Source organism: Rissa tridactyla, chromosome 4, assembly GCF_028500815.1.
Source record: "Rissa tridactyla isolate bRisTri1 chromosome 4, bRisTri1.patW.cur.20221130, whole genome shotgun sequence".
NCBI classification, from domain to species: Eukaryota; Metazoa; Chordata; class Aves; order Charadriiformes; family Laridae; genus Rissa; species Rissa tridactyla.
Window position 1 is genome coordinate 22474161 of NC_071469.1, and position 20903 is coordinate 22495063.

The following is a 20903-nucleotide window of genomic DNA, read 5'->3' on the forward strand; positions in this document are numbered from 1 at the left end:
TTAAAACCAATACCCCATGTCCTATTTCAACAGCCCTGCTAAAAAGTTTGTTCCCCTCTTTCTTATAAGCCCCCCTTAAGTATTGAAAGGCCGCAATAAGGTCTCCCCAGAGCCTGCTCTTCTCCAGGCTGAACAACCCTAACTCTCTCAGCCTGTCCTCACAGGAGAGGTGCTCCAGCCCTCAGATCATTTTTGTGGCCCTCCTCTGGACCTGATCCAACAGCTCCATGTCTTTCCCGTGCTGAGGACTCCAGAGCAGGACACAGTACTCCATGTGGGGTCTCACCAGGGTGGAGTAAAGGGGGAGAATCACCTGCTGGCCACACTTCTTTTGATGCAGCCCAGGATACAGTTGGCTTTCTGTGCTGTGAGCACACATTGCTGGCTCATGTCCAGCTTTTCATCCACCAACATCCCCAAGTCCTTCTCGGCACGGCTGCTCTCAATCCCTTCATCCCACAGGCCTGTACTGATAACCAAGGTTGCCCTGACCCAAGTACAGGACCTTGCACTTGACCTTGTTGAACCTCATGAGGTTCACATAGGACCACTTCTCAAGCCCGTTCAGGTCCCTTGGGATGGCATCCTGCCCCTCAGGCATGTCAACCACACCACTCAACTTGGTGTCATCTGCAAACTTGCTGAGGGTGCACTCGATCACACTATGTCATTGATGAATATATTAAACAGTACTTGTCCCAGTATGGAGCCCTGAGGGACACTACTTGTCACCGATCTCCATCTGAACATAGAGCCATTGACCACTACCCTCTGGATGCAACCATCCAACCGATTCCTCATCCATCAAATCCCTATCTCTCCAATTTAGAGAGAAGGATGTTGTGGGGCACTGTGTCAAAGGGCTTACAGTAGTCCAGACAGATGACATCCGTAGCCCTACCCCTGTCCACTGATGTAGTCACTCCATCATAGAAGGCCACAAGGTTGGTCAGGCAGGACTTGCCTTTGGTGAAGCCATGCTGGCTGTCTTGAATCACCTCCCTGTGCAGTATAGTGTGGAATGAAGTACCACACTACACTACAAGATTTCCAGGACCAGTTGTTCACACATCCCAAAGCACTATTTAAGACTATTCTTCTGCATTCAAGGCCATCCACTTCAATGTAGTGTTTTGGATAGTACCTGGATGTCTGCTAGGGGGTGGAAAAAAAAAAAAAAGAGGATTAGGAAATAACTGATGAGAAGCCAAATACTGCAAAAAGCTAAACCAGCAAATATTAGAGCTTGCATTAGAGGTGATAATTGCAAAACAGAAGTTCAATCCAACTTGAAATGCACACACTTAGTAGAAGACAGAACAAACTATATATAAACAAGATTGACTTTATTTTTATTTAAATTTTACATACAGTAACTTTTACTACAGCCACTGAGGCCAACTGACAGTCTCACAGAACAGTAGATTTTAAATTTGTTACAGCTAAAAATGCAGAGAGAATCTCTGAGAACAGTCTACACTTGTTTTAATCTTGAAGAGCATATTAGGGACCACAGTAAGGAAACAGCATATAGAAAGGTATTTAAAAATGCAGTGTTACGAGTCCGTTTATAACAATATGGTTACAGATTCTCCAAGAATCTTCCTGTTATCGACACGTTAATGTTTCTTTCAACAACAAATTAGCCATTATCGCAGACATTACAGCTTAAAAACCAGAAATAAGCACTCTTGCATGTAACGTGGCAGGCTCAGTGTCAGTAGGTGAAACATCACAGAACACTGGAAACATTCATGATGGAACCCACATATTTCCATGTGTATCAGGGGCGTCAGTGTAAGGAATGTTCCAAATCCACGGCTGATCTGTAAACCAAAACCAAAACATATTTATGACAAAATCAGTTATTAAATGTAAAATTTTGATCCTCTTCCTCCCCTCCCTTTGGAGGAAGAGGAAGGTCGAAATTCCTACTGGTTTCCACACAACCTCATGTGCAATTTCAGTTTACTGGAAATTTTTATTCAGCTATTTTGTAAAAACAGTGAGATTTAGAGTTTTCAAAAGGCTTTTCTTTTCCCCCAAATATTATTTTAAGTATAATTATCGTAACCCAACATAATTCCCCACCAGCCATAAAAGAACTGTATTTCAGACAAGTATACAAGAACAATTATGCAGCCGAATTTGGTTTGGCCCATAGGCGGCAAGATTTGTGCTGCATATCTCTTAACTCAATGGAATTAAAATAAGTGCTGTAATGTATTTTTTTCACAGGGATAGGGAGAATCCAGTATCTAAGAATGACCCTGCATGAACTCTGTGATGTTCAAATTCACACCTTGCTTCTTCAAACATTGTATTTTTCGATGAGCAAGAGGTTTGCAACAGACAGTTCCCTCCCTCCACTTCCCAGACTACAGAAGAAGTTCCTACTCTTGGGAAGGATAAAAGGCAACGCAGCAGGAGCCAACTGCTCTGCAACTTACTCTAGGCTCTTCCTCCTGCCACATACATGTTGCAGAAAAGCAGCTGGTCTGCAAAGCCAAGCTATTGTTCTACTTCTCTCAGGTTACTCCTACTGAAATACACAGAAAACTCCTTCAATCTTTTCCGTGATTTTTCTCATATAAGAAGTTTACATAAATCTAGCCCACTTTTTTTCTCCATCTACAAAATGAGCCCTGAAGGAAGACAGTGACATTAATCTGTACAACACATAGATTAAACGGAATTGTACCAAGGATGATGGGAATATTTCTTTTATCAAAACCAAGCTACTCATCTACATGATATACCATGTATACTTGCTAAAGAAGATTTGCTACATGCTTGTCAATTGAAGTTTTAGATAAACTATTGATTATGATTACTGTGGTCCAATTTTAAGTTTACAGTATCCAGTGACAGCTCTCACAATATATGAAGTGAGGATTACCACAGCAAGAAAAGGAGAATAAGAAATTAACAGAAGCAGTAATGAAGTGATGTATAAATTACGCAACAGCACACTTGTGACAAGTACCACATCAACTAAACACGGGGCAGGGAGAGCATTCGTACCAAGGACTCATTATTACTTGCTACTAGACTGCATTTAATTCTAGTGCTGTAGTTCCATATGTTGCAGTGAAACATATCCCAGCTATGCAAATGTTTTACAAAAGCGTCTTTTTACAATACTAAGAGGGTAATAGGAAAATGTTTTAAATTACAACAAATTGGATCTGCTTGACTTGAAAAAAGACTTTACGTGTAGTTTATGAAGACTGATAGGGATGTTACAAGTCACAGGAACGTGATCAGAGAAAGAACAGCTTGTGCAACAATGCCATCTTTCACATAATGTTATTACAAGACAATAGAAGCAAACATCCGTATCTTCCCCTGATTTAAAATCATGATAGAACTTCTAGGTTGAAGAAGTAGTTGGCTAGGTTTTGGTTACAGTGGATAGGTGCACAAAAAAATAAACGGCATCGGAAACGGGAAGAAGCTATAGTGCTTAACTCACAGTGCAATGCCAAAAAATGTCTCTAGGTTTCTGGGTCAACTGCAGGACATCTAGACTTTGAGTGATCTCTTAAAGAACCCCACAAAACCAAACAGTAGCACCGTTATTTCCCTAAGCTTCTTTATCAGTCTCCTGCCTGAAAGCCATGTGTACCTTTTGTATTTTAGGTAAATACCTTACCACATAGTAAACATTAATAGTTGTAAGGATGGGTACAGAATAAAGCAAATGTCAAAAAAAGCATTGAGGAGTTCAAGCATACATTCACATTTGACTGTTGACGTGTATCTATGCCATCAGAATAAATCCAGTCCCACTCAAGCACTGGAATGTGTCACTTGGAGAACATTATGCAGCTTGGACCTATCTATCTTTGCTACCATCCACCTGTTTCATCCAGCAAAAACATACAGGCAGAGGAAGACTTAGATGTACAGAAATAGCTTCAGTCACCCCTAATTTAGTTCTTTTTTATTGTGGTTATCTTAATAAAATTTTCTTAAGGTAGCTATCAACATACTTGAAACTTTGTTCTATTAATGGGATGCTGTTGGTTTACTAAAACACCTGATAATATTTTACTAATCCACGTGTAAAACTACTACTAAAAAAAAATTATACAGTTACTTTTAAAATGTCGTATCCATTTAAAAATTATTTATAACTTAATAGAAGCTATAGCAGTAAGAGAAAGACAATGACTGTCTATAAATGCTGTATGACCACACCTGCTTACTGTTGCACACTAAAATGACTGCCAAACGTTTGAAAGTTAAATCCTTTGATTGGGAAAAGAAAAAGGTTAACTGCTCCCTATTTATAGTCCCACTATATATATTTTTGAAGTGTGTTCAAATTACCTACCTTCCAAGTTGAGTTCTTCATTTCTGATAACACTAATTCTAAGAAGGTGCAGTTGAGACAAAATTAGGGTATGTAGTGACCCAGTACCACCGTTTCCTCCTTGCCTCACTTATAAGCAGAACTCTAGCACTAGAGTTATCACACAGTAAAAGGACCAGGGCCATTCCTACCCCACCGCTACTTTAAGATTATCTGAAATCTCAGACAAAGCACTACTTCAGTTATACTCAGGCAGACTTTCGAAGATTCTCTGATGACTGAACAGACTACCACATTTCATTTAAAGATAGGCAGGCCCTGGAGAACAAAACAAGTTTTTTCAAGTACACCTGATTAATCACTCAAAGAATCCCCCACATTTTTAGATGATGTTACAGAATATGAAAACGTGAGCTGACAGTGGTACAAGGTTGTTTTGCAAATTTTAACAATAGTATTTTACAAATGCAGTATATTGTGTAGGTCAAAAACTTGCTGGCAAGACATCTCAAAGCTTCATGTTCTCATTAAGTATGACAGATGGCAGTACAGTATGTACAGCCAAAACCAGAAAAGTTTGTGAATTACAGTAACATGCAATTGAATAGTATGGTATAAAATATAATTAAAGCATCTTTGTGATCCTCTTTCTACAGTTTAAAATACAAGTGTCTTTTGCACTGTGAGTGGAGATCTGGAAGAGAGCTATTCCTGATTGATTTCTAAATGCAGAGACTGGATTCTTACTTCATCTTTCACAGTATTTCATGAGTCTACCAACTGAAAAATATAGCTTTGAAGTAGTGAGTGCTCATATACGTAGAAAGGTTAGTCACAAATAACTGGAGTTCTTCAAGTCATTCTACATATACATTCTAACATGGCAAACTTACTCCCTGCTGCATGAGGCTGGGAAGTTTTCCCTTTCACACAACAAATGGTATCTGCTCAAAATTAATGAGGTCCTTTGTCACTTCAGAGTAAGAACAATCTTAATCTTTATTTTAAAACTGCCAGATATAAAACATGCATGTTATTCCCTGCAGCAAGAGAAAGATGCAAGCTATGTATATCTTGTGTAGTAAAACTCTTTTGTGCTGGTAATTTAAAACAGCTGGGAAGAGACAGACTAAAGGAAAAATGCCCACGTAAAAGTTCTCTGTGCAACCTTAACTCTAATCTGTTAGGAAGACTTATTGTTACATTTCCGCAGACTTCAACTACAAATTTTGCACTCTGCAGAAGACTGATCAAGCCACAGGTAAGTTTAACAACTAGACTGGGCATCATACATCTATCCTGAAAAAGAATAACCAAAATTAAATGCTTTTTAAAATTCTTGGGTTGACCAACTATTAAAGCAAAATACTGACTATCTGGCAAATTTGCCGTCTCATGACGATGCTCTCAACTAAGGATCCGAAGTGTATTTTGGAAGATTCCTCTTAGCCAAACACAAGCTCTGAGCTCAAAGAAACTGGCTAGCAACACGTGGCAAATCAGATCAGAAAACCTAGTGGCTTCTTCTGGTGTTCAAGTCTGTAACACTATCAAAACAATACATAGAAGCAGGCAAACTAAACGGTGACTCTGTAACTCGAGTTTCTTCTCATACAAAGTGTTAGTTTCTTCATGTTGTTTGAAGGAAAAAAAGCTTTGCTGTGTACTCAAATGTTACACTTGAACTCGGGGAGGCCACCTGGTGTCACAGAATCACATCAAGTTGTCTTAAGAGAGCATCTATCTGAAATGGCAAGTTTACCAGTCAGTAACAATGCTTTTGGTTCCACCTAGGAAGGAAACAGATGCCAACACAGACTGAGATTGGTTCCAACCCCTGCACCCTGCCCCGGTACATGAACTACAATGACAATGTATACTTGCTGCTTGAAAAAATGGAAAGCTAAACTTCTAAACATACTCAGATTTACATTTACCATTGCTCTGAGTGTTAAATAAGTGAAATATTTTCTATGCAATGTACTACTATCACTAGAAACAAGACTAGGTTCTAGCTGTTATCTTCTCAGTAGAAAGGGTATTAGAGTTTGTGCCATATTAAGCATACTGAGAGGACTTGAAGTTCTCTGAAAATTCATATAAGAGGCTGCCAGTAGAATTTTTTCAAACTCTAGAAAGTAGGTTCCACGTAGCTATGCAATATTAATCAGAAAAAAAGGAGGTTATTGAAAAGTGTGAATGACTTTCCCAGAAGTCTTCTTTCTTAATTTCTTCAAAAATATTTGAATTACTTGACAGAGAAAGTGGAGAATTCTAGAACTTTGGACAAAAAACAAAGGTGGGAGAAAGGTAGAGACCACATATAGTGACATTTTCCCAGAACTTATCTGACCTCCTGAGGATACAGCAGGTCCCTGTAAGGGCGCTCAGAGTAATAAAGGATTCCTCTAGTTTAGCTGGACAAAACACTGATCTCTTCTTTTATGCACTCTGTCACTAGTAGAAGGCAGGGTAAATGGAAATTATCCCCACTCTTTAAATAACAGGATAAACACAAATATCTAAACCTACCAGAACTGGAGGCAAATATGCCCTGATATTTTTCTTGTTTTTATCCAACACAACAGCAGTTTACGTGTAATGCACAAAATGGCGTGTTACTAGTTTCCTGAAATCACTATAAATATTTACCAAGTGTAATTTCACCATACTCTCAAGTCACTCTTACAGTCACTGAAAACTAGACAAAATGTACAAGCACTCAATATCTGAAGTTACAAGGCGAAGGACAGATTGCTCTTCTATGTAGGTGTAGCAATGGAATATTGAACAGTGAGCAGGGCCCTTCACAAGGGAGAGAGCTGTTCCTGTAAGACATGTTACAGATCCTTTTGTGCATCCTTAAGAAAATGAAGTCACAGTTGTCAGAGGCTGAAAACTTCAGCTAGAGAACTAATGAATTGTTAAGTGGATTGTTCATTTCTCCACAATGCTTCAACTTGAGTTAAAGCAAATTTTCATCTCATTTGTCCACCATTCTTCCAGCCTCTCATAGCATGAGATTTGACAGCTTTAGCACCCAGTTACCAAGGGTAAAATAGATTTTCCCACTGGAAAATAATGAAATACATTTTTAATGCCTTTTAACAAATAGTTAGAATAACTTGAGGGAAGAAATCTTCAACAAAGAGCAAAATATCCAAAGACTAATGTAAGTCATATAATTGGCATAATAGAGAACAATATGTAGTTTCACTCCAAGTTTAGATTAATCTGAACTGAGCTGGAACGTATCTTATTTTCTTGTATATACATTATTTTCTGTATACTATCAGTCAACTGAATAGACAGTTTCTTTCCTTGATTTAAATAAATACACCATAGAGAAAACTGAATGAGAAATAACTTACTTATCAGAAATTACTTACCCTCCCTAATTTACAGGGTTCTCTTCCAGAGGGTTTAAGCAGTTCCAGAGCATTTTTAACTAAGAGCTCAGAAAAAGCTTATATAAATTCCTGCCTTGTAACCCAGTAGTAACTCAAAGAACTGTTCATAAATGTATTTTTAGCTCATCCCCTTTTCAGTAGCGCTGTAAGAGAGTTCCGTAACAAGTGCATGAAATAAATAAATCTGAAATCTGTCATAATAATAACGCAGAGAAACATTTCAGAAATGTTTCACTTCTTGAGGTCTTCCTAAAAAAGCAGGAAACAGAGCCAATTAAGCAGACACCTAGTCACACTTAAATGTAACTGGAAAGTTAAGTGCAACTCACTAGGAAAAAAAGCAGATGAAGTAGTCCAAAATACTGAAGCTTACTGTAATATGACAACAATATGGTTTACAATACATATCTGACAATCTTTTTAGGTCCAAAAAGAATTTTTTTGAGCATTACGCTGTGGTTTGTGTTGGTGGGTTTTTTAATTTATTTTTATTTTTTAATATCACCCTCTGTAGTTAAAATGAGCTACTTCACATGAAAACATTTCTGGTATGATTTCTCTCACAGAAGAAATCTTACAAACTTCTCACCTCAACTTGAGGTGACTATGCTGCTACCAACTATGGTTTGAGATCCAGTTAAATTTTATTCTTTGTTCTCTTCAGGAAGATGAAATGACTCTGGTTGGCACAAGCAGATGGAGTTTATCTGTCCATATATAGTAAAATGTAGCTCTGTGCAAGTTTGAAATACAGCTAAAAACTAAATGAAACCAACAGGAAAATTTTACATATGTGTCACAGAGCTGATGTGTCATAATTACACTAGCAGTGACATATTAAAGCACATCAATACATTCTTCAGTGACTACAGCTTAGCCTATGATTATGTACTAGTGAAAGATAATCCATCGCTCTCTGGGAGAGAAACACAGTGCAAAACCAAGAAGTTATCTGTCTCACAATGATCTCAATTTATGTTCTTTAGAAATCTTTGGAAGAAGAGGAAGAAAACCTTCATGATTGTTTCTCCAAGAGATCCTATTTTTCTGTTTTGCCTAAACTTGAGTTTTAGAATGAAACCCACTAACTAATGAGGGAGAGGTGGGCAAGTCTTCTGTGCTTTTTTTTCCTCCTGTTACATGGGATGAGAGAAAAGTAGGACAGGGACCAAATTATTTCATTAGTATTGATCTTAATGGACTTCAAGAGACTGCAGATCAACCTCATGAATTCTTATGGCTGAAACCAGACAGATTATTTACATTGTTTACTGATGAGTTTATCATTGTATGCCCTTAGATGTATTTTATTGCTTTTCAAGATGCATTTACTCCGCTCTAACAGTTTTCACGCTAGAATCATGGAATTTTTCAGAATTGGAAGGGACCTCTAGAGATCACCTAGTCCAACTCCCCTGCTAAAGCAGGATTGCCTGGAGCACATTACTCAGGGCTGCATCCAGGCAGGTCTAAAACCAATTAATATGACAGAAAGCCATTGTGACAGAATGCCAAAAAAATCTCTGCAATTAAATTGTCTCCACAAACTAAGGAAATGTTTTTCTTTCACTTTGTTACATTATATAATAATACAATTCTCTAACATTAAGTATGTCTGATCCGAGATTTGAATTTGCACAACTACAAGAAAAAACAGTATATTTTGGTATACTTATCTTCTACTTAGAACTTTACAAGGCAAATGTATGGCCCTGCTCCTGATCATCTGTGCAATATTTTGCCTGTTCCTCTTCCTTCCTGCTCCTGATAGGATTTTTCTGATTATATGAAAGTGATGTGTACTTTGCTTTCCCATGGTTAGAGAATATGAGTTCGTGGAAAATGCCCCCGAGTCTTTTCCCCTTCAATTATAGGGATCAGTCAATATGGTTTCTTTAGGGAAAGGGTAATTACTGCATTTCTGCTTCTCAAGACTTTATTAAAAATAGGTCTATTTATATCACTCTCCAGAGACTTTGGGAGTTGATTAACTGTATTGTTAAGGACAGATTATTTCATGAGTCCATCTCGTAACATGGGAATTCTTTAAACATCTTTTCAATCAGGAGGCTGAGGAACTGAAACAGAATATTCAGGAAAGAGACGCGAAAAGGCACAGGCAGCTGATTTTGCTTGCATTGCTAAAGCCTAGACAACTTGAATTCTGACATCTGTTCATATCACGGGAGAAAGCTGAGACCCAGAAGCTGAACTACAGACAAACGAGTTCTCTACTCATTTGTATAAGCTTTTGATAAGTTTTGAATAAGGTTTGATAACTTTTGATAAGTTTTGAATAAGGTTTGAATAAGCTTTCCATGCAAAAATTGAAAAAAGTTATTTGGAAAAAAGTCTTTACATTTAGTTGAAATATGCATAAAACTCGCTGACAGTAGGTTAAATGCAGGAATTAAAACAAGAACTATAATTATGTAACTACTTTTTTTGTACAAGGAAGCTAGTATATGTAACACACTTGAGAATACACATGGATTCTAATTTTTAATTTTGGTTTTAAAATTTCCAAAAATTTAAGTATGGCCTTTCAGGAAAACCTTCCAAAAAACAACAGTTTGAGCATTAGTTACCAAGCAGACAGGGCATACACATCCCAGAGGACCACAGTTAACACTGGCTGTACGTAAGAATTCATCCACAAGTGTAGATGTTCACAGCACTTACTGGAACATCAGCTGATACCTGACCATTTACATTCTTAAGAAGAATTGAAAGCCAAGTCAATAATAATAACAACGATAGTATGTAATATATTCTCCCCCTTTAGTTAGCTAGTAACCCAGGCACAACCTGCCATCCCTCCTCCCTGAAACAACATTAACAGTACTTCAATGAACAAAGTGTTTTATACTAAAAAAACCCCAGTATAATAGATTGCATTATCATTTCTACATTGAACCAGTATTTTTTCTCTAGGAAAACAGAGATAACATTTAAGAATTCTTTTAGGTAAACAGTAAGCTCTTAAAGCAGAAAAATCATCTTTGCAAGTTACAAAAGTAACATGCATCGTATTGAACAGGTGAATGCCTGGCTGTGTAGTGGTGCCATACTCAAGGATCTACCTGTGAGAAGCCAGTTTTTTTGGGAGCTGATGGGATTCACCTGATTAAGTGAGGCAAGTGCCCCTCCGCCAACAAGCTGGCCAGATTTGTAATCTGGACTCAGTGGCAGAAAGGGATGGAATTTTGAGCAACACAGACGAGCCAGGGGCAGCTGATGCATTAGGAACTGACAGGGAAACACCTGTGAAATGCTGCAAAGGAATTAGTGCTTGTTCCTCTAAAAAAGCGACAGGGTTAACAGCCCAGCTGAAGTGCCTCTATACCAATGCACACAGTATGGATAACAAACAGGAGTTGGAAGCCCTCGACAGCTAGGAAGCTGTGATCTAACTGATATCACTGAAACCTGGTGGGATGAGTCACACGACTGGAGCACTGCAATCAATGAGTATAAACTGTTCAGAAGTGACAGGCAAGGAAGACAGGCAGGGGGGTTGCCCTCTAGTCAATCAGTGGATTGACTGCACAGAGCTGTGTTTGAAAAACAGCGATGAACAGGTTGAGAGCTTACGGGTGAAAAAAAATCAGAGGTCAAGCCAACAAAGGAAACCTCATGGTAAGCGTTGACTACAGGCCACCCAATCAAGAGGATGCTGCCAAAGCATACTTACTTTCACTACAGGAAGTATCATTCTAGCAGGCTCTGATCCTGCTGGGGGACTTCTTCAGTCACCCTGAAGTGATGTGTCTTTGCTTTTATTTACTATATAAGACTCTGTAAGTCTATTTACTTCTTAGCTTTTAAACATTCGTTCTCCCCACACCATTTGTTAGTTCAAAAATCTAGAGGAAGATTTGAGTTACTATGAACGCTATCTTTCCTGAACTCTTTGTTAGTCTCTATCATTTCAAGCTCTGCTACAGATGTCTTTTTTAGATCACGGCTTCTCAAAAAAAGTAGTTAGTTACAATCTTTTTGTACTAGTTTTAAGGACAAAAATATAAAAATGTACTCTTCCCAAATATTGCAGGTTGCACACCAACATCATTATCCTCAATGTGTTTTTAGGTTTTCAAGCCATCATCACCCCATAGCAGCACTTAACTTATCACTTTTCTGATTTGCATGTTCTAGAGATAGTCTCAGAAGCTGAAAAGGTTGAGATTTGGTAAATCTCTTCAAGTGTTATGAAATACATCCCCTCCACCCCTCCAAGGAGGATTCCAACACAAATCTTAAAGAAAATTAAGTCTGAAACTACAAAATACAGAATGGTTCAAAAGCTACTCTTCTTTCTTCTGATTTGCAGCAATTCTTTCACATTTGCTCTATGCTATTTCTTTCACACCCCACTTCCCAAGGATTGGTTTTTTTTTTCCTCACATCTGCTCTCTTCCAAACATTCCTCTTTCAACACCCCTTTCCCCATTAGTTCTGCAGAAAAACATTTTGATTCCATAAAGAGTATCTATTTTCCTAATACATACAAGAATCCCAGAATGCAAAAATAATATTTAGGTTGTTGATTCAAAACTTAAACAACAATACAGAAAAAAATAGAACCAAAAGACTATGCAGTAGCTTTCTTTGAGGTCGTAAGCAGAGCGTGGGACTGATATAATCTCAAATGCAGTCATACCACAAGAATGTTAAAATAATGCTTTGGAACATAGCAGTGTTCAAATGACTCAGTTACTCAAATTAGTTTGCTCCATATATAATACACCTACTTTTCTTCTGAAGTCACACCTTACCTTTGCTTCCGTATTGTTCTGGGGGCAGGTCATAAGGTACAGGAAAATATGTTGCTGAATCTTTACTTTCTGAAAGCATTTTCCCTCTCACACGGAAGTAACCTTTTTCCAATCCCTATGAAGGAAGAGAAGCATAAAGAAGACAGACTTATTAGTTTTTGGGGAAAGAGACAAACCTAATCCACAATAGATTCTTTCGCAATACGAGTTATTTTAATAAACAAAATGTTTTGCCTCTGTTACTGAGATTAGATACTTCCTAAAGCACCTTCCTGTCTTAGGAGCTCAGCTTCTCTTATTACTGCTACTTCAGGCTTTTCTCTTTCTTTTTCATTCATTGGCTTGGCCCCACGTTGTATATACTCTACCTTCTCAATCCCTTACATGTAGTTCACTAGGTAAACATCCTTGAGGCCTTGCTTGTGTGAGCAATTTATCCAAATTGCCTGCGGTCTTTGCTAGGACCATATGGGCAGCATATCCCAATACAACATAATGGTTTTTGCATAAAAGCAGACAGACATTGAAATCAAATTTTAATTATTAAACAAAATATTAACACCTTTGGTGTTTAATATTTAACTAAAGGGAAAGGTTTAAAAATTTTTTCTTTGCTGTTTCATCCTGACCATATTAGTGAGATGTTCTGTGTGCTTCATTAACTGAATTAAAATTAAACTTGTGATACACAAATATTCAAATGTATGCTTGTCAGATATCTTGGGTAACACCGTCCATGTACACTAAAAAAAAATAACGAAGATTTAAAACAGCTTGCATAAAAGTTCCAAAGACTACACTCATATTAGAATGACAGTGGATTTCAAACAAGGTTAAGGACTGCAAAAAAAAAACCTATAATGCAATACAATACAAGGACAGATAGATTTAAAGTGATTCAAGTAACTTTGGCAGATAATACTGTTTAGGCACTTCTCCCAAGAAATTGGATCCCATTCATGAATCGTAATGAGTGATACAAAAGCAAATCTCCAATACTGAGATTTCCAATAGCCTATTGTCAATCAAGTACAATTCAATCAGAATACACTAAGAGTTTAAAGGCCATAAAACTTTTATTATTTATTTCTAAGACATTACTGAACAACTGTATTTTTCTTTCTAAAAATCATAGAATAGTTTGGGTTGGAAGGGACCTTTAAAGGTCATCTAGTTCAGACCCTCCACAATGGGCAGGGATATCTTCAACTACATCAGGTTGCTCAAAGCCCCATCAAACCTGGGGCATCTACCACATCTCTGGGCAACTTATTCCAGTGTTTCACCACCCTCACTGTAAAAAAGCTTCTTCCCTATATCTAGCCTCACTAGTTTAAAACTATTACTCCTTATCCTATTGCTACAGGCCCTACTAAAAAAAAAATAATCTGTTCCCATCTTTCTTATAAGCCCCCCTTAAGTATTGAAAGGCCGCAATAAGGTCTCCCCAGAGCCTTCTCTTCTCCAGGGTGAACAACCCCAGCTCTCTCAGCCTGTCCTCACAGGAGAGGTGCTCCAGCCCTCAGATCGTTTTTGTGGCCCTCCTCTGGACCCGCCCCAACAGGTCCATATCTTTCCTGTGCTGATGGCCCCAGAGTGGGACACAGTACTCCAGGTGGGGTCTCACCAGAGCGGAGCAGAGGGGCAGAATCACCTCCCCTTGACCTGCTGCCCACGCTGCTTTTTTTACGCAGCCCAGGATAGGATACAGTTGGCTTTCCGAGCTGCAAGCATACATTGCTGGCTCATGTCTGAATATTAACATACACCATCCAAGCTGTAGGATCCGTCACTCCAAGTTTTACTAGATTACTGTTTTGTGACAGTACAAACACACTTCTTAATTACACTTCTTAATTAAAATTCCATTTTACCCAAACATACATGCTGCTTGAATTGATAGTCCCATCTATATACAATACTTTTACAATACTTTAAGTTCTTCTTTACTGAAGTTTTACTTCAAATATTAGCATTGTAAGTTGGAGAAAGCAACATTCATATGACCACATAAAGGAGCCTTACACTTTTTTCTTGAATATTCGAGAAGCACAGTAACAGAAAAAAGGGAGAGCTGACAAGGTCCATCTGTATTACAGTGGTTCTAGCAAGTCAGTTCAAGAAGCTCTCTTGTCTCATAACCCAAAGTAACAGGGAACAACCAGTTATGATATAAAAAATACTGGGTATTATTTCAAGGACTAGGTAAAAGCCACTACCTTTTAAACAAAAGAAGAGAGGAAACAAACAAGGTCCATGCTGAAGGACTGTGCAAATAAAAATCCATTTTAAACTTCCCCTTCTTATACCATTAAAGTCAGTAGAATTTTAATAAAACCTCATTAAAACCAGGCAACAGGCTTTTGTAGAGCTTAGCCTTTAAGTAAAGTATGTTTAAAAGAAACCAGTGCAAAAATAGAAGATTATTTTTTTAAAGCTCATAAATATCAGTTCAGTTGGTGGGGAGTCTGGGTGGTGTGCAGCCCTAGATACTGCTCATAAGGTGACATTTAAATTGCAAACTAAAACGAGGTTTGTATGAGGCTTGATTGCCCTGAGCGCCTGTGAGCTTTTTTCTCTTGTCTTCTACATGCAGCTATGAGAGAAATGTGGAAAGGCAGAGGCGGCTTCTCTGCTGTATCGTGAGTTGGCTCTTGTTCTACAATGAACTTATGCACACCCCATCAAGAGCACCAAAGCTGCACGGCTGTTGCCTGGCACCACCTGAGTTTGAAGTTTGTATAACCATTGCTATCAAAGCACATCATGTGGAACACCACCTACGTAGGCCTCTACGTACATACATAGTAATCTCAATTTAAATCAAGAACTATGCCACATGTATTCCACTCTGAATTCCATAGCAGTGTGCAGTTTTCATACAACATGAAAGAAAAAAAAAAATCACCCCTTGTAAGACATTTTACATCTCATTTTCTTTCCTGTTACCCATCTTTTTTTTCAACCCGGTAATGTTTTCATTTCTGCTTCATTTCTTCTACCTCTGGGCCCTGTTATTACCTCAGTGTGTTTCTTTTCAGACATTTTGTTTCCTTCTCTTGTTCTACACTTTTTGCTTTCCTCTTCCCTTGTTCTGCCTCAATAGTCACCAGTTATATTTTCCTCTCCTCTGAGAGTCTTCTTTCTTCTCTGATGCTGTCCTCCAACCCTGCTGGACTCTATCAGTTGGTCCCTGTCTGTCAGAATTTAACCTGCAGAGATCTTCCATTCAGGAAATGCTACTCTAAAAGATACTTACGTTTCCTCAAAACATCCTAGAGTAAGAATCTAGGTTATGGAATGCATTCTTTAACAAGGCTCTCTGAGGAGATTCACATGCTTTTAAAAATAACTCTCATGTGTCTATCTTCACACAGAAATTGAAAGAAGTCACAAATTTTGTCTGTTTTGAGCATTTCCTGGCTGTTGATAGCTCTCATCACCATTTCCAAAAAACAAAACAGCAGGATCTTGCCAAAAAAAAAAAAAATCTGCCTGCCTTGTAAATTTTCCTTAGCCATATTCTATTCTTTCAGAATTTTTCCCTCTGCAGCTATGTTTTGTTCTTTGACCGCTGCTCACAGGAATACATTTTGAAATGTTAAAGAGATACATTTCTCAGTTGGGAAGGCTTTTTTTTTTTGTACTTATGAAAGTTTAGATGCTGTTGTGGGTTCTATTATTGTCTTAGCATCACACATTGTCAAAGCAGGCACTGGGAGGAAGAATGGGAAAAGGAAGTAGAATGGCTTTTAAAATTCTGCTTCCCAGCCTTTTTTTTCCCCAAACACAAGGCAGATTGCGGCCTATAAAAAAAACATCATACACGACAGAGGTAAGAATTGCTATCCCTACTTGAGTGGGAATTAACACTGATATCACTACAGTATTTTGATATTGCTGAAGTAACTCCTACAGGAGACAGCAGATTATTCCACTGGATGATTACGGGTCAATCCTTTCCCATGCCAGCAAACAGAAAAAAAGCCCACCCACTCTTCGACAAAACTATTTAAAAACATCACTAGTTTGGGCACTAAAGAATTAAGGATGCACACAAAACTTTTACAGTGACCATGCTCCTCCGGCCAGGAAAATACACAACGAAGTTCTTCCTCAACATTGAGGTGCATTTATTCAAAACAGAGCTCTACTCAACTATATCAGAACCTTTTTTGTAAGAAGCCCACAGTGACAAATTCAGGTATCTAACCCCAAATTTCCTTGGCTTGGAAAGCATGTCTCTGGGTCTCTTTACCAGTGGAGTTTGAAAACCTTGTAGCAGTTCTGTGAATGCTAAAAGAAAGGTTTAACATCCTAAAGTCCACATGTAAAATCTTGGTTTACCTACATTGTATTTATTTCCCCAGCCCTACTCTATTTCATACAGGAAGATGACTTCATCTGAAACTAGAGAAATCAAAGCAGTAAGTGGTTCTACATTACTTTGGAAGTTAATGTTACAGTCAAAGAGCTTAAGCTACTTTATTTTGCCTCTGGTCTACGTTGAGCTATGGTTGAAGGTGCTACGTTCAGTTGTTTTGACTCAGCAAAAATTTAACAGTTCAGTTCTGATGATAATACACACACAATGGCTGGCTGCTCTCTAATTCAGATTCACCTCATTACACCCATGCAGCACAGGCAACTATTAAAGAGTATTTCACTCATTACCAGTGAGTATTCACCATCAAATACAGCATTTCAGAAACTGAAATGCTATTGTTAATTGTGATTGATTATCTAGACATAACTGTAGCATCTGATAGCACTAGGTAGGCAGTAATGGGTAAGTTCTCAGTTTAATAGCAACTAGTATATTTCTCTGAGTTTGTATTTCCAAAAGCTGACTGGCTAGTACCATATTCTTAAACAGACCTTTTAGAAGATTTAAGTATTCACAAACTTTTTATACCATTTTACAGGTCAAGCTCAGTTTATCTGACAACCTTATCAGACATGGAAGCTGTAACAACGAACTATTTAAAATCTTTAAAATCTTTTTTAAAAATCTTTCCATTAGACACTTCCAGGATTTTTCAAACAAAATAATTACTACAATGTGCTTCCCAGGACTCCATACTGTTAGGGGTTCTCTCAACATGTTTTACATGTTAAAGATGCAATTTATTTCAGCCTCTGGAAAGGAACCCCCAGCAGCTGAAAGAGCAAGCTGAACTTGAGTGAGAGTGAAGATGCAGGAGGTGAGAAATAGAAACGGAGATAGAAAGGGAAATACAGTTCAAACACAGGACATGATCATTTTTATAAACGTTATTTTTTAATCAAAAGAAACTTGTGATCCAATGTCAGCATCAGCTGATTTTTCCCTCAACTAAAATCGTAAATGATGAACAGCTGCTTCTATGTTGAGAAGAACCATTCAGCATATTTCTGAGAGTCTACATTAGCACACCAGGCCAAGACCCAACCTCAAAGCATAAGTTCTAGAAACATTTTAAAGACCAGACAAAAACTGGCAGTCAACAGATGGCAAGCGAGGAATGATCCACTTCCAAATTTGTATTTAGCAGAAAATAGAAGGCACAAAACACAGAGCTAGTGGAGTTTTTAAGATTAGGAATATTAACTGTGTGCTATGCAAATCTTAAATCTTCTACCAGATAAGTGTCATTAACTTTGTGATCAAAGTGCATGAAACAACCTGAAGAAACAGAACTATCAGAAATTGTATTAAATTGGTATTCCAATAGCTAGAGCATACTGAGTCTCTTGAGGCCTAGGAATGCCCAGTTATGTTTTAACGTACTTCATCTAGTTCATCTAGCACTGGAACAGGCTGCCCAGAAAGGCTGTGGAGTCTCCTTCTCTGGAGAGATTCAAAACCCACCTCGGTGCGATACTGTGCAACCTGCTCTAGGTGACGCTGCTTTAGCGGAGGAGTTGAACTAGATAATCCTGAGAGGTCCCTTCCAACCCCAACCATTCTGTGATTCTGTATATTTCTAATTGCAAACTAACTTTAAAAATTCTGTTTCTAAAAATGTTAGTCTATTCCTAGTTCTCCCTTATTTTCACGTAAGACTACACTGCCACATTATATGTTAAAGCCACACTGAACCAACAAAAGTCTTGACAACCAAACTAAGTTATCAAAGAAGCACTTCTTATAAAGAGTTAAGTGCAGGGCATATACATAAGACGGATCCACAAACTGAGCACTGCAACTTGAATATCAGATGACTGCATGTACATAAGGCAAACATTAGTATTTGTCTCTCTGACTACCTCCTTTTTATCATGTGTCTGCAGGCACTTCCCAGTGAAGAAAGACAGCTGCAGTCTCCCCACTTTGCTCCCGTATGCACTGTATCACGTGGCAACTGACAGGTGATTTTTTTTTTCTGGTTGCTAGTCTTCACAATTAAGTATCAATATGAAGAAAAGGACTAAGTATTCTCTTCCAAAATATGTGTTAAATGTTACATATTCTTGCAAGTTTTAGACGAGCTTCAATTAAGTTGTGTTCTGTGTCTCATGTTTGAGTTTCAGACCTCTGTCTCATGCAGACTGGCAGATTTTAGTACAGCCACCTGTACAGGAGCATATATTTGTGAGTTTTCTATAATTTATGTAACAGGAGAGTTGAGGGCTGTAAAGAAAGCCTCGTACTCACACAAAGCATCTTTATACTGCATACTATTTGACAAAATCAAACTAAACTTTATCATGAAGTGTGATATTATGTTTCTCATGTTACACATTTCTGTCAATTCTGGACAAAATTTTCTCATTCACTTGTTGAAAAACAATCAGAGGCTAACCTTTTACATACCACTTTGTAAAAAATACAGCAGGCCAAACAGACTCAGTGAGCAAGGAGAACCTTGAGAACATCAGTGTCAGATTTATATCTGGATCTATTTTTCCAGCTTTATACCCGCACCTCACACACACCATTGTCCCTCCACTCACTACCCTTCCAACCCAAATAATAAAGAAAAAAAAAAATAGAGAAAAGCAGTAAGAATGATCAAGCAATCTCCACCCCAGGAGCAACTGAGCAGGCTAAGGATCTTCAGCCTAGAAACAGAAAGAGTGGTACCGAAAAGGTGAACAGGGATCACATGCTTATTGCATTTTTTAATGCAAGAAGAAGGGAAAGCCATCAAATGAAACTAATTTTCAGAACAGTGTGCTTCATGTGACATTGTGAAGTTGTGGAACTCAGCCAGAGCAGGTTGTGAATTCTAGAAACTTACAGGCATTTAAGAGAAGACAAGAGACATTCACAGAAAAGGCTATAGCCTCTAAGTCAAGAAATCTTCACAAATAAACTGCTACATACATGCCTGCCCATTATACTTTTCTGTAAGCATCTGTGTTTGGCCACTGAGAGTTTTGAATTATGCCTTTGATAGGACAGAGTAAAGCCTTCTACTCCCGCAACAGTGGCTACTTTAAACTAACCAGTGTGACAAAAAGGGAAAGATCTGGGGGCTTGGCTCTACCAGTGCACAATGCATTTTCCTCAGCCAGGTCCTAGCCGTTTATGCGTATTTTCATCCAAAACTTCACTGATCAGCCTTCTCCATAGGCTCTGGTTCTAAAGCCAAGCCAAAAGAAGGTTATCTCAATACGATCCTACACACCTCCCTGCTCTCTGCCCCCTTGAACTTGTCCTTCCTACTTCTTCCTTGCATTAGCACTCACCTGATCATATTGAGCTGGTTCATGCAAAAACACTTCGAAAACTTGTGCAATTTGGTTTTGGCCAGTCTGAGCTGGTTTAAAGCCCAAGGAATCATCCCCTGAGCACCAGTGCCACTACAACTAAGGAAGCAAGAGAGAGTCATGGAGAGGCTACAATCATGGTAGAGCCACCTGATGATGCAGTTCCACATGTTAAGTTAAAAGCTCTATTGCTTTGACATGCTTGAGATAAGCCAGATTCCAACCTACCTTATCAGGTGTTTAATTCTCTAATAGATTGATCTGCTGAGTCAGACAGGTACAGCAACCTACTTGTCACCAAAATGTGACCTTGAGCTGCAACAAAGCTTCACTTCTTCCTAGATGGAAAGCCTAAGCCTGCAGCAGCTGTAGGTTTAAGGAATAGAGGCCTTGAACATCAAACAGAAACGACTGCCACAATTCTAAGAGTTTCAGCGTCCTTTCTGCAAATACAAATTTGTCCTACAACTACTCGGTAAGATCGAGATCTTGGCCAGGTTTGTATAAGTAACTGTTGTTGTTTTGATCTGATGTACTGAAATCGGATTAATTTACTCTATTGAGTAACTAATTACTTCAATTCCTGCTGAAGGCTCCTTTTTTACTGAATATAGCTATAAATTTCCATAGACTTTTATGAGAAAGGATGGCCCAATAGTCAAAATTCTCATCTCTAAAGGCTAATGACACTTTTAAAATGAA

At 38.3% G+C, this 20903-nt stretch overlaps 1 protein-coding gene across 2 annotated transcripts in view; it reads right to left on the reverse strand.

Moving 5' to 3' along the window:
• Nucleotides 1-1353: 1353 nt before the first annotated feature.
• Nucleotides 1354-20903, reverse strand: part of TDP1 (tyrosyl-DNA phosphodiesterase 1) — a 49383-nt gene continuing 29833 nt past the window's right edge. Inside the window, exons 15-16 of one of the 2 annotated variants that reach the window (XM_054200017.1) lie at nucleotides 12507-12621; nucleotides 1354-1826 (exon numbers count right to left, since the gene is read on the reverse strand). In XM_054200017.1, coding sequence (XP_054055992.1) covers nucleotides 1753-1826; nucleotides 12507-12621 — 189 coding nt within the window. In that variant the 3' untranslated portion in view covers nucleotides 1354-1752. The remainder of the gene's footprint in view (nucleotides 1827-12506; nucleotides 12622-20903) is intronic. The other variant, XM_054200016.1, reaches the window with a different exon arrangement.